The following is an 11,979-nucleotide window of genomic DNA, read 5'->3' on the forward strand; positions in this document are numbered from 1 at the left end:
CCAAGTTGAGAAACGGGCCTTCGTTTTTGGGCTTTTCGTTTACTGTCGTGAACTCGATGTTGTGAATGTATAAACGAAACCGAACCGATACACTCTAGAACCGAAGGTTTTTCTTTGATTTGTTTTCGGCTAATCGGCCGGTCCTTACGATTATATTTGAGTAAATTACGTTTTTGGCCCTTGTGGTTATATCACTTTTACTATATTAGCCCAAAATAAGAATTTTTAACATATCTGCCCCCATGGTCTCTATAACTAACCATTTTGGCCCCTAAGTCTAACCATTTTGGCCTCTATGGTCTCTATAACTAACCATTTTGGCCCCCATGATCCCTAGACTTAGGGGCCAAAATGGTTAGTTATAGAGACCATGGGGGCAAATATGTTAAAAATTCTTATTTTGGGCTAATATAGTAAAAGTGATATAACCACAGGGGCTAAAAACGTAATTTACTCATTATATTTCTTACAATCTAGTGTCACCAACAAAAGGAAATTTTGATCAAGTCATATAAGCAATGGGTGAGAAAAAAAGGCCCTCAAAATCCTCCTGCCCACAACTAAACAAAATTTGTTAGAAGGTTTTCATATGAACAAAAAACAAACAAAAACCCCCATAAGCAAATTCTTTCAAAATTAAGAAGAAAGTTATATAAAATTGCTTCCAACTTTTGTTTTTTTCTAAAAGATTTTGACATCTTGTGGACTCTGCCTTGGATATAACCCAAGGCAGAGATCAAACGAAGATACGTTGATTTTAGATTCACAACGTTAAATCATGGCGTTTCAAGATTTCGACCAAATTTCAGAACGTCGAAGGCTTGAAAGAAAACAAAGGTTGAAACAGAAAATCATCATCGGTGTCGTCGTAGCCATTTTGCTTCTTTCAGGAGCTGTTGCGGCGTTTTTAATATTCCTCAACAGCTCCCAGACAGACGACCCTAATGATGGTGCGGATAACGTGGAACCCACCTCCGGCAACGATAAAAATAAAGACAACTCATCCGGTGCATCTAAAGACAAAGGAATCGACGGCCAAAAGGTTTTGCAAACTCAAAAGGCCGTTAAAACGATATGCCAAACAACCGATTACAAAGAAACATGCGAAAGCCGCCTCGAGAAATCGTTAAGTTCCAAACTATCGGGACTACCCGGTCCCGATGATTTTGTGAAGGCGGCTGTATCCGCAGCATCCGATGAACTCAACAATGCCATTACACAAACATCCAAATTAATGAAAGTTGAGACCGCACCCGAGAAACAAAAAGCTACATTCGACGTGTGCAAGCAAGTTCTCGAGGGTGCGCAAAGCGACTTCAATCACTCACAAAACGCAGCCGGATCTCCGGATTTAGGCACCTGGTTGAGCGCGGTGATCACTTATCAGCAAACGTGCATTGATGCGGTTACGGAAGATGCTACTAAGACTAGCATTGAACAGGCTTTAAAAACCACCAAAGAACTCACAAGCAACTCTTTAGCCATATTTTCATCGGTTCAGAAAGTCGCACCACCACCCGCAGCCGCTTCCCACCGTCGTCTTCTAACAGACCGGCCCGACCTCCCGTCATGGATGACTTTAGAAACGCGAAGGCTACTAAAAGCCGATGCTCCAAGTCTGGCTCCGAATGTAACCGTTGCTAAAGATGGTTCAGGCGATTTCGCGACCATTTCTAAAGCACTCGAGGCGTTACCTGACAGTTATCAAGGGCGGTATGTGATATACGTTAAAAAGGGAGTGTACGAAGAGAATGTCGTCGTTACTAAAGATATGGTTAACATCACAATGTACGGTGAAGGGTCGCAGAAAACAATTGTTACCGGAAACAAAAACTTTGCAGACGGAGTTCCGACGTTTCTAACAGCGACATTCGGTACCAACTTTAACCCCTATCATGTCGCTAATTCAGTTTTGTGTCGCTAATTAAGGAATACGATATGAATATGCATGCAGCGGCTGTAGGGGAAGGATTCATGGCTCAGTCAATGGGTTTCAGAAACACAGCAGGACCCGAAAAGCATCAAGCCGTTGCGCTGAGAGTGCAATCCGACCGTTCGATATTCCTAAACTGTCGTATAGAGGGATACGAAGAAACATTATACGTACAAACACACCGCCAGTTTTACCGCGGGTGCGACATTATGGGGACGGTCGATTTCATATTCGGAGATGCTGCTGCCGTGTTCCAAACGTGTGAAGTTATTGTAAGGAAGCCGATGGATAATCAACAGAACACGATAACCGCTCAGAGTAGAGTCGACAAACACGAAACGACAGGGATCGTGTTACAGAAATGTAAGATAACCGCAGACGACACTCTAAAGCCGGTAAAGAAGAAGATCGAGAGTTACCTTGGGCGGCCGGGAAAAGAATACTCTAGAACAATCGTGATGGAATCGGAGATTAGTGACTTTATTCATCCGGCGGGTTGGTTGGAAGGGGAAGGTGGTGTTGGGGTTGAAACGGTATATTACGCGGAGTATGACAATATTGGTGGTGGTTCTAAAGTGAAAGAGAGGGTGAAATGGGGTGGTTATCAGAAGGAGTTTAAGAAGGAAGAGGCGGAAAAGTACACGGTGGCGCGGTTTATACAAGGTGAAAGTTGGTTGAAAAGTACGGGTGTACCGGTTCGTCTAGGGACTTACAGCTAGTTAAGGTAAGGAAGATGATGTATATATGTATGTGTATACATGTAGAGGTTATGAACCATGTTTCATAGTAGTTGATAGACATGTTTGTTTTTGTTGTTGCTAGAGTTGCTAATTGTATGGTTGCATAACATTGATGGTTGGTTAATCACTAGCTAACATTAAAAACAAGCACCTACAATGGTACTAAGGTGCCGACGTCCGAAGCATGCTGACGACGGAAACACCGGACTTCACCATTGTCGTCTTCCCGTCCGGAGTCGCAGATGACCCGGCGGACCGAGGGTGGGGCCCTCCTCTCTCACTAACAAATAAAAATATTATATATATATATATATGTGTGTGTGTGTGTAGGAGTTTGTTGGTGTGGGAAAATGAGTGTGTGTTAACTCTTAATAAGAAGGTTTGAAATTTGACATAGGAGTGGAGGTGAATGCCTGTGAAAATTTGTTATTGTAGATCAAATAACAAATATAATCAACTAATGTTACATGTATAGATTAATTAAGGGAAATTGGCCTGTAATAATCCCACCTAGACCTTATTGGTCATTAATAATCCCACCTCAGAATATTCCCCCCACTAGTCCCACCTTTCACCTATTTTTCCTACAATGGTCCCCCGTTAAAAAAGCTTAACGGAGTTAAGCTTTTTTTCCAAATTACAAACAGATTTTTTAGGGCTTTTGATTAGAACGACGATACGAGTCCATTGGAAATTTAAACACCCGAATTGAAGCGTCGTTTTTATCGTTTGGAGCCCTAAAAAATCTGTTTATAATTTGGAAAAAAACTTAACTCCGTTAAGTTTTTTTTAACGGGGGACCATTGTAGGAAAAATATGTGAAAGGTGGGACTGGTGGGGGGAATATTCTGAGGTGGGATTATTAATGGCCAATAAGGTCTAGGTGAGATTATTGCAGGTTAATTCCCCATTAATTAATGGTAAAATTTAAATATTTTAGATCAAATAAGTTTAAAAAAAAAAAAAAAAAAACCACGCCTGCAAACATGAAAACAGGTTATGTACTAGAATTTGGACCCATGCCGCGCGTTGCAGCGGCAACATCGTGTTTGTCAACTCATTACACGCGTAACGATGATGACATTAACGTGTGGTGTCCGTACCTGATGTTACACGTTTTTGACTTTGTTACACACGTTACGTTTGTGACATTAATATCATTATACATAGATAATAAAAAGAGTATAATATCTTGGATGTTGCAGTTTAAAATTGTAAAGATAATTTAGACAGCGGTGTAAAGTCGTAAAACTAATTTAGCTATTAACGTGGTTAGATATAGATTAAAAAAAGTATAATATTGTGTCACACGTTACGGTGTATAACCTTAAAAGTAATTTAGATAAAATGAGGTGTCAAGTTATTAAGTAGAAAAGGTTGCCGGTCAATTTGTTCATAACCAAACGTTACAAATGAATGTGTAACGTACTTAAAGATGAGGATTAATAGTTTTTATGTCAAAAGTTTGACTATTAATCCTCGCGCGTTATTGCGGGTGTGAACTCAATCGTTTTTGGGTGTGACTCGTGCGTTATTGCGGGTGTGAACTCAATCGTTTTCAGTGTGCGCGTATAGTAAAAGAAATAGAAAACTAAAAACTATAAACGTTTTCAAATTTATTTTAAAATGTTTAGCTGATTTGAATTAAAGTTAAATAAACGATGTACATCAACCAAAGCCTCATCCTCATGTACAAAATCCTTTAAACAAAGAAAACCTCTTAAGCACATGTTACTATACAATAAGAAAATATATTAATTAATATTAATAGTTATATAATAATATAATATATAACAATAAAATAAAAAAGTAAGGAAAAAGAAAACAAAAAAAATGAATAAGGGGATTCGAACCCGGGATGGAACTGATAAGAGTTCATGGGCCAGCCACCTGATCCAAGCATTTGATTGTTGATTGTTTTGCTTTCAGTTGTTAATATAAACAAATAAATGTCGGTGGCTTTTGATGGTACAACCACCGACATTTGTTTTTAAGATTATATAAATGTGTTTGGATGGTAATTATACAAGTTTGTACGCTTTGACGCTATTTTCACCTATTTACATTTTCATCTTTAACTAAACTTTCTTTTAAAAGGATCACAAGTGTCAGTTGTTTCGCATAGTATAATTCTAAGACTATCCGCGGCTATCCTTTCTACAAATAGTCTAATCCGCATGCCACATCAGCTTTTATTTTATTAAATTTAAACTAAAAAAAAAAAAAGACCCACCATTCTCCCATTCTTCCCCAAGAATCCTTAAGAGCACACGGGGCACCTGCGTGATCGTATAGTATCACGCGTTAAACTCAAATCGTACACCGCCGCCACCTCTTTCACCACGCGTTATAAACATAACGCGTTACCACCATTACGCGTTAAACTTTTAAGTTTTGATAGGGTATGACTTGTACATTGTGCATTAATACTTGTATATTGGAATCCCCATCACTAGTGATACCACCCCCACTACATTTCTATCACTATCACTAGAATATTGGGTGCTGACATGGCATGATTTGATTGGGTGCTCCCATCACTAGAACCCATCACTAGTGAACCACCCCGGGTCCCCTAAGAATGAACACCCTTCATGTCATCCTCTACAACACCCACTAATTCATCCCTCTCACAAATGCCCTCCACATAGGCCAAGAATCACCTACAAACATCCTTGATGTGGATAGTCTAAGCCACCTAAATTTTGTTTTTCCATCTCTCTCTTCATTAACTAATGATATAAAAATTTATATTTTTAAAAATTTAATATAAATTTAATTATGAATACTTACTATATAATTAACCAAATAAATTTAATATGAAATGAATTACGGATAGTTATAATTCTTGATTTTACTTATCGATTTCGAAAAATAGATTTGTATTATGGACAGTTATTACATATCTTGTTTCTCTGGTGCTATATTATTATCGAGCAGACGTCAACATAATTGATACATTTTTAATAAGTTTTTTCTAAATAAACTTGTTTTTTGTTACTTAATAACTTATATATAAGTCTCAAAATTATGTTATTTGAAATACTAAACATGAATAATAATGATAATAATTGTTTTTATGAATGATTTCTAAAAGTTTATGTGGTTGAATGGTATAAATGAAAAAAATAGAATATGTGGGGTTAAAGTTGAGTTAAAAAAATGTGGGGTTAAAGTTGAGGATCTTGAGAGGGGGGGGGGGGGGGGGGAATGGGGGAGAGACTTTTGAGGTGAAAGGGGTTGATTTGTTGGGGGTGATATAGTTAGGGGTGTTCATCGGGTTAGTTCTTTGGTTATCCGGTCGGATTCTTCGGGTTTTCAGTGGTGAAAATATTATCCGATAACCAACCCAATTAACTATATCAGGTTCAGGTTTAACTGTTAATCGGGTTCGGGCTTATAAGATCGGGCTTATCGGTTATCAGTTAACTTTTAACGCCCAAATAGTAGAATGAAAACAAAGTTGTCCTTAAGGCTTAAATCATGATTCATGTTCTTCAATCAGTCTGGTTCAACCATAAGTTACACACATTACATTGATACTTGACATAAGATCAAACCTCATTTGTTGCATATATAGTCTTTCATCGCTTTGTTAATTGTTATTATTCCTTTTAGAAGATTTACCTATTAAAAAGACCAAGATTCAGATCAGAAGATCAGAAAACGAGTGGCTGCTACTATTAATGATGAATTATTGAATGAAAATTAACAACGTGAATGATGCGCAAAATAACTGTTATTTTATTAGTTAAAATCGAAATAAAAAGAACAAGGAAAATGACTTGTGTAGAGAGGGTACATACAAGTGTTCCAATTATCATTTAACACGATTGTATACTGTAATGTTATATACTTATTACTCTCGTAATAGAAAATTTCAAAATTATACGATAATATAATAAAATACTAAGTGATGTAGCAAAACATATATAGTAAGGGGTGTTCATCTGGTGGTGCTTGTGATAGTGGTGGATGTGCGGTGGTGGTTGTGTGGCTATGGCAGGTGAGTGATGATTAGGGGTGTTCATCGGGTTAGTTCTTTGGTTATCCGGTCGGATTCTTCGGGTTTTCAGTGGTGAAAATATTATCCGATAACCAACCCAATTAACTATATCAGGTTCAGGTTTAACTGTTAATCGGGTTCGGGCTTATAAGATCGGGCTTATCGGTTATCAGTTAACTTTTAACGCCCAAATAGTAGAATGAAAACAAAGTTGTCCTTAAGGCTTAAATCATGATTCATGTTCTTCAATCAGTCCTGGTTTAACCATAAGTTACACACATTACATTGATACTTGACATAAGATCAAACCTCATTTGTTGCATATATAGTCTTTCATCGCTTTGTTAATTGTTATTATTCCTTTTAGAAGATTTACCTATTAAAAAGACCAAGATTCAGATCAGAAGATCAGAAAACAAGTGGCTGCCACTATCAATGATGAATTATTGAATGAAAATTAACAACGTGAATGATGCGCAAAATAACTGTTATTTTATTAGTTAAAATTGAAATAAAAAGAACAAGGAAAATGACTTGTGTAGAGAGGGTACATACAAGTGTTCCAATTATCATTTCCACGATTGTATACTGTAATGTTATATATTTATTACTCTCGTAATAGAAAATTTCAAAATTATACGATAATATAATAAAATACCAAGTGATGTAGCAAAACATATATAGTAAGGGGTGTTCATCTGGTGGTGCTTGTGATAGTGGTGGATGTGCGGTGGTGGTTGTGTGGCTATGGCAGGTGAGTGATGATGCGGTGGCGATGAAAGTGAAGGTGTGATGGTTGTGCAATTGTAGTAGATGGGTGGTAGCAGGTGAGTGATGGTGCGATTGTGTTGGTGGAGTGGTGGTGAAGGTGCGGTGGTGGTGTGCAGGTGTGGGTGGTGGCACGTGTTCAGTGGCTGACAGTGGTGATTTTGGGTGGTGGTGAGTTGGTCGGTGATGGAGAAGAGAGAGGACATGGCAGTGGCTATAGTAGTGATGTGATGGAGGTGGTTTAAATAGAGAGATAAGCTGATTTTTTGTTTGGTGTGGTTGAGAGAGAGAGAGAGATGACGAAGAGTAATCTTAGTGGTGGTGTGCGGATGATGAATATATATATTAGGGTAAATTACATTTTGAGTTCCTACGTTTTAGGGATATTTTGGTCATTTGACAAGAGTTCATAAAGTAATTTTATCGGTGTTAAAAAAATAGTCTCAAATGGTTATAGATTTATACTTAAAACGTTAAATTTTTTAATTTTGTACTCGAATCAATCTCAACGAATGGAGTTAATTTGAAATTTTATCGGTGTTAAAAAAATAGACTCAAATGGTTATAGATTTATACTCACAACGTTAAACTTTTTAATTTTGTACTCAAATCAATCTCAACTATGGAGTTAATTTGAAATATTGGATACTTCCTGCGTACGCCTTAAATTGGCGCCTGAAACCCCTTTGAAACACATCTTGCTTCGGCACCGTTTCTTTGATTTCGGAAACAATTTCTTCATCTGATCTCAATTCAATCTCACCCATGGAGCAGCAGAGGCAAAGAAACCAGAGGACAGTCCAAGAACCACAGCAGCAGCAGGACGATGAACAATTAGATGATATGCAACATGGCCCTTTTCCAGTCGAACAACTTCAGGTATACATACCCTTATATCTCTTCACTCCAATCCTATCTTTCTTTACTTCATCTTACTCATATCAGGCTTCTTCATACGGGTTTCTTTCAGTTCGATCAATGGTGTTTGTATTTATACTTGTTTCTGTTTCGTTTTCGTCTTCCCCCAAATCATTTTCCGCAAAATTAGGGTTCCTCATCGAAATTTCGAAATGGGTATTTGAATTTACCCGATAAATGTCTTGTTCTGTTCCTTAATTCTTGATTATGGTATTGTTTTGATACTAGGGTTTCAAATTTTCAATTATATCTTGTGCTTTTTAATGGGGTTATTCAAGATTTGACTAAATTGGTCAACTTAGATTTGTGGGTGTTTGATAAAGATTAAAACCCACAACAACATTATGGGTTTTTGATAATTTTTATTCTTATCAACATTGATGGAATTATATATTGTGTTTCTTGATGGGTTTTTTCAAGATTTGACTAAACTGGTCAATTCAGATTAATGGGTGGTTTATAAAGACTAACTTTAAGTTTGATTAAATTCTAAAGGCTTCTGGAATTGCTGCTCTTGACATAAAGAAACTGAAAGACGCCGGTTTATGTACAGTTGAATCTGTAGCGTACTCTCCTCGAAAAGAGCTTCTGCAAATCAAAGGAATTAGTGAAGCTAAAGTTGATAAGATTGTTGAAGCAGGTATGCAAAGATGCTGATTTTGTTGTTCTTGTTCTCGTGGTGTAGTTTTACGGAAATCTTTGAAGTTAACGTGTGTTCGTTTTGCGTTTCGACAGCTTCGAAACTGGTCCCTTTGGGGTTTACTAGTGCGGGACAGCTTCATGCGCAAAGACAGGAAATAATTCAGATATCTTCCGGGTCTAGAGAACTTGACAAGATATTAGATGGTATGCACCTTTTAGTGTTATAATCGTCTTAACGAATAACGAATCAATACATGTTTAGTTATAAACATTACATTGTGTGCTTTTTAATAGGAGGAATTGAAACCGGATCTATTACTGAACTATACGGCGAGTTTCGTTCTGGGAAGACTCAGCTTTGTCACACTCTATGCGTAACTTGCCAAGTAAGAATGTGTTTTTTGACTATTGTGAATTAACGTGTGTCTTACAAAAGATAACCATGGTTTTAAAAAACGCTTGAGGCGTGCGCCTCAAGGCGCGCCTTGAGGCGAAACGGCCAAAAAACGAGTCTGAGGCGCGCCTCATGGGGGTTTTTACTACATATGCGCCTCAGAGGGGTTGAGGCGCTAAGAAAGGTTGCGCCTCAGGTGCGCCTCATGGGATTTTCATAGTTGTTTTTGATGTTTTTGACTTTTTGTGTCAATTTCCAGCATTCCATGTCTTTTTTATGTATGTTTTTGGTGATTTTGATGAACCTGATGATGAAATTAGTTAGTATTATTATTTTTATAAGATATATATAATTTTATATTTATTTATTAATACCGCCTCGGCCTTATGCCTCGTTTCGCCCCGAGGCTTACGCTCTGTGAGGCGAAGGGAAAACGCCTCGAAACTCGTTTCCGCTCTTTTAAACCTTTAAGATAACAAATGTGATGACTTTTGGTTTTATTAATTATTATCTTCAGCTTCCGTTAGATCAAGGTGGTGGTGAAGGGAAGGCGATGTACATCGATGCTGAAGGTTCATTCAGGCCGCAAAGACTCTTACAGATCGCCGACAGGTAGTGGACATCGTCGTCAAGATCAGCATGTTTTTTTAACTTATTTGATACATTTTTTAATCACGTTTTTTTTATGTTGCAGGTTTGGGTTGAATGGTAATGATGTATTAGAGAATGTAGCGTATGCAAGAGCTTACAACACAGATCATCAGTCACGGCTGCTGCTTGAAGCGGCTTCCATGATGGTTGAAACCAGGTTTTCTTCTTTAAGTCTTTATGTATTCTTATTTGACATAACTAGGGTGTTGCACCCGCGCTTCGCGGCGGGGCGACCTGATTTTTGATCCGAAACAAAAGTATGTCGACACGTGTCTTACATTGACTGGAAAAATTAGAAAAGTATTTAGAAAACGTAAACATGTATATAAGCAAAGTAAACTAATGGGGAATCAAATTTATTAAGTTGAGGGACTAAATATGTATATTAGGAAAGCTAGAGTAGAAGGACATCAAAGTTAAAGTAGAACTAGAGGGGCTAAACATGTATATTTTTTTTGAACGGCAAATTTGGATCACTGACGGACCACTGGAGTATCATCGTGCCACCAACGGAACCACCCGATATATTTTTAAAGTTAACTAATGAGGAATAAAGTTTATTAAGTAGAGGGACTAAACATGTATATTATGATAGTTATAATAGAAGGACTAAACACGTAAATTAGGTAGAGGGACTAAACATATATATTAGCAAAGTTAACTAATGAGGAATAAAGTTTATTAAGTAGAGGGACTAAACATGTATATTATGATAGTTATAATAGAAGGACTAAACATGTAAATTAGAAAAGTTAAGGGTTAAAAGCGAAAAATTATTTTGACCACTCATAAGAGGAAAAATGGCTATGTCGGAGTGGTCAGGCGACATAGCCTTTTAAGTGTATATAGAATACGGGCTGCCGTTTGCATACGTGCATACAGAATCGAACAGATCTTAACAAGACTGACATATTCTAAAATAATGTTTAAATCTTTTCCGAGTGTTCTAATTACGGCAACAACATAGCCTCATACTTTCACGTGCGTTGTACATATTTTTCGAATGTGGTTACCATATATTAGTGGCTAATAAATTCTGTTATGGTTTGAAGGTTTGCACTTATGATAGTGGACAGTGCAACGGCCCTTTATAGAACTGATTTCTCTGGTAGAGGGGAACTATCGGCCCGTCAGATGCATCTTGCAAAGTTCTTGAGGAGCCTTCAGAAGCTGGCAGACGAGGTAATATTTCATCATGTCGTATCCAAACACACTTTAAACATTTGCTTGGTAATTCTACGCGTACTGATCAACTTTTTTGATTAGTTTGGAGTAGCTGTGGTGATCACTAATCAAGTGGTGGCTCAAGTAGATGGTTCTGCCATGTTTGCTGGCCCTCAAATCAAACCGATTGGTGGTAACATCATGGCTCACGCTTCTACAACCAGGTATGTACATATGCTACCAATTGCCACCTGTTTTAGCCGTCGGTGGGATTTAACGTGGCGTATGTTGACCACAGGTTGGCTTTGAGGAAAGGTAGGGGAGAAGAACGGATTTGTAAAGTAATTAGTTCCCCGTGTTTAGCGGAAGCGGAAGCGAGGTTCCAGATTTCTACAGAAGGTGTTAATGATGTCAAGGACTGAATGATGCAAGCTCTCTGTATTTGTTTCAAATTTGGATTTTTTTTTTTTTTTTTTTTTTTTTTTTTTTTTTTTTTTGTGATAGTTTGGAATACTATAGTTTGAGCTCATTAATTTTGTGTCACATAGCTTCAAAATTTTGAATTTTTGCTTGAAAATTAACATGGCTGGTTTTCATGTTGACTAGAAGTAGTAGCACATGAGTACTTGGTGTTTGGATAGAAGTTTTAGTATGTGTTTATTGTGACTTAAGTTAAAATTTCAGGCCTCCCGGGAGTCGGGGCTTTGGGCCGTCGCCCATCTCACCCATGCCCAAAACCGGGCCTAATTATTGTCAAATGACC

General features: G+C 37.6%; 2 protein-coding genes across 2 annotated transcripts; both read left to right on the forward strand.

Moving 5' to 3' along the window:
* Window positions 1-416: 416 nt before the first annotated feature.
* On the forward strand, window positions 417-2,750 carry LOC110937994 (pectinesterase). Its single transcript, XM_022180459.2, has 2 exons — window positions 417-1,874; window positions 1,955-2,750. The coding sequence occupies exons 1-2, from the start codon at window positions 779-781 to the stop codon at window positions 2,650-2,652; spliced, it is 1,794 nt and encodes a 597-aa protein (XP_022036151.1). The 5' UTR covers window positions 417-778; the 3' UTR covers window positions 2,653-2,750.
* A 5,329-nt stretch (window positions 2,751-8,079) lies between these two features.
* On the forward strand, window positions 8,080-11,668 carry LOC110937993 (DNA repair protein RAD51 homolog). Its single transcript, XM_022180458.2, has 9 exons — window positions 8,080-8,326; window positions 8,861-9,005; window positions 9,101-9,211; window positions 9,302-9,393; window positions 9,919-10,013; window positions 10,096-10,209; window positions 11,105-11,234; window positions 11,319-11,440; window positions 11,515-11,668. Exons 1-9 carry the CDS (start codon window positions 8,213-8,215, stop codon window positions 11,636-11,638), a joined length of 1,047 nt encoding a protein of 348 aa, XP_022036150.1. The 5' UTR covers window positions 8,080-8,212; the 3' UTR covers window positions 11,639-11,668.
* Window positions 11,669-11,979: the final 311 nt, after the last annotated feature.

Source organism: Helianthus annuus, chromosome 4 (genome assembly GCF_002127325.2).
Source record: "Helianthus annuus cultivar XRQ/B chromosome 4, HanXRQr2.0-SUNRISE, whole genome shotgun sequence".
NCBI lineage: Eukaryota > Viridiplantae > Streptophyta > Magnoliopsida > Asterales > Asteraceae > Helianthus > Helianthus annuus.

Bases quoted from the DNA above. Each gene is read 5' to 3' on its own strand.
- LOC110937993 (XM_022180458.2), top strand. From the start codon at position 8,213: ATGGAGCAGCAGAGGCAAAGAAACCAGAGGACAGTCCAAGAACCACAG. The intron at 10,210-11,104 runs GTTTTCTTCTTT...TATGGTTTGAAG, and splicing joins TCCATGATGGTTGAAACCAG to GTTTGCACTTATGATAGTGG. The intron at 11,441-11,514 runs GTATGTACATAT...TGTTGACCACAG, and splicing joins GCTCACGCTTCTACAACCAG to GTTGGCTTTGAGGAAAGGTA.
- LOC110937994 (XM_022180459.2), top strand. From the start codon at position 779: ATGGCGTTTCAAGATTTCGACCAAATTTCAGAACGTCGAAGGCTTGAA. The intron at 1,875-1,954 runs GTACCAACTTTA...ATATGCATGCAG, and splicing joins GTTTCTAACAGCGACATTCG to CGGCTGTAGGGGAAGGATTC.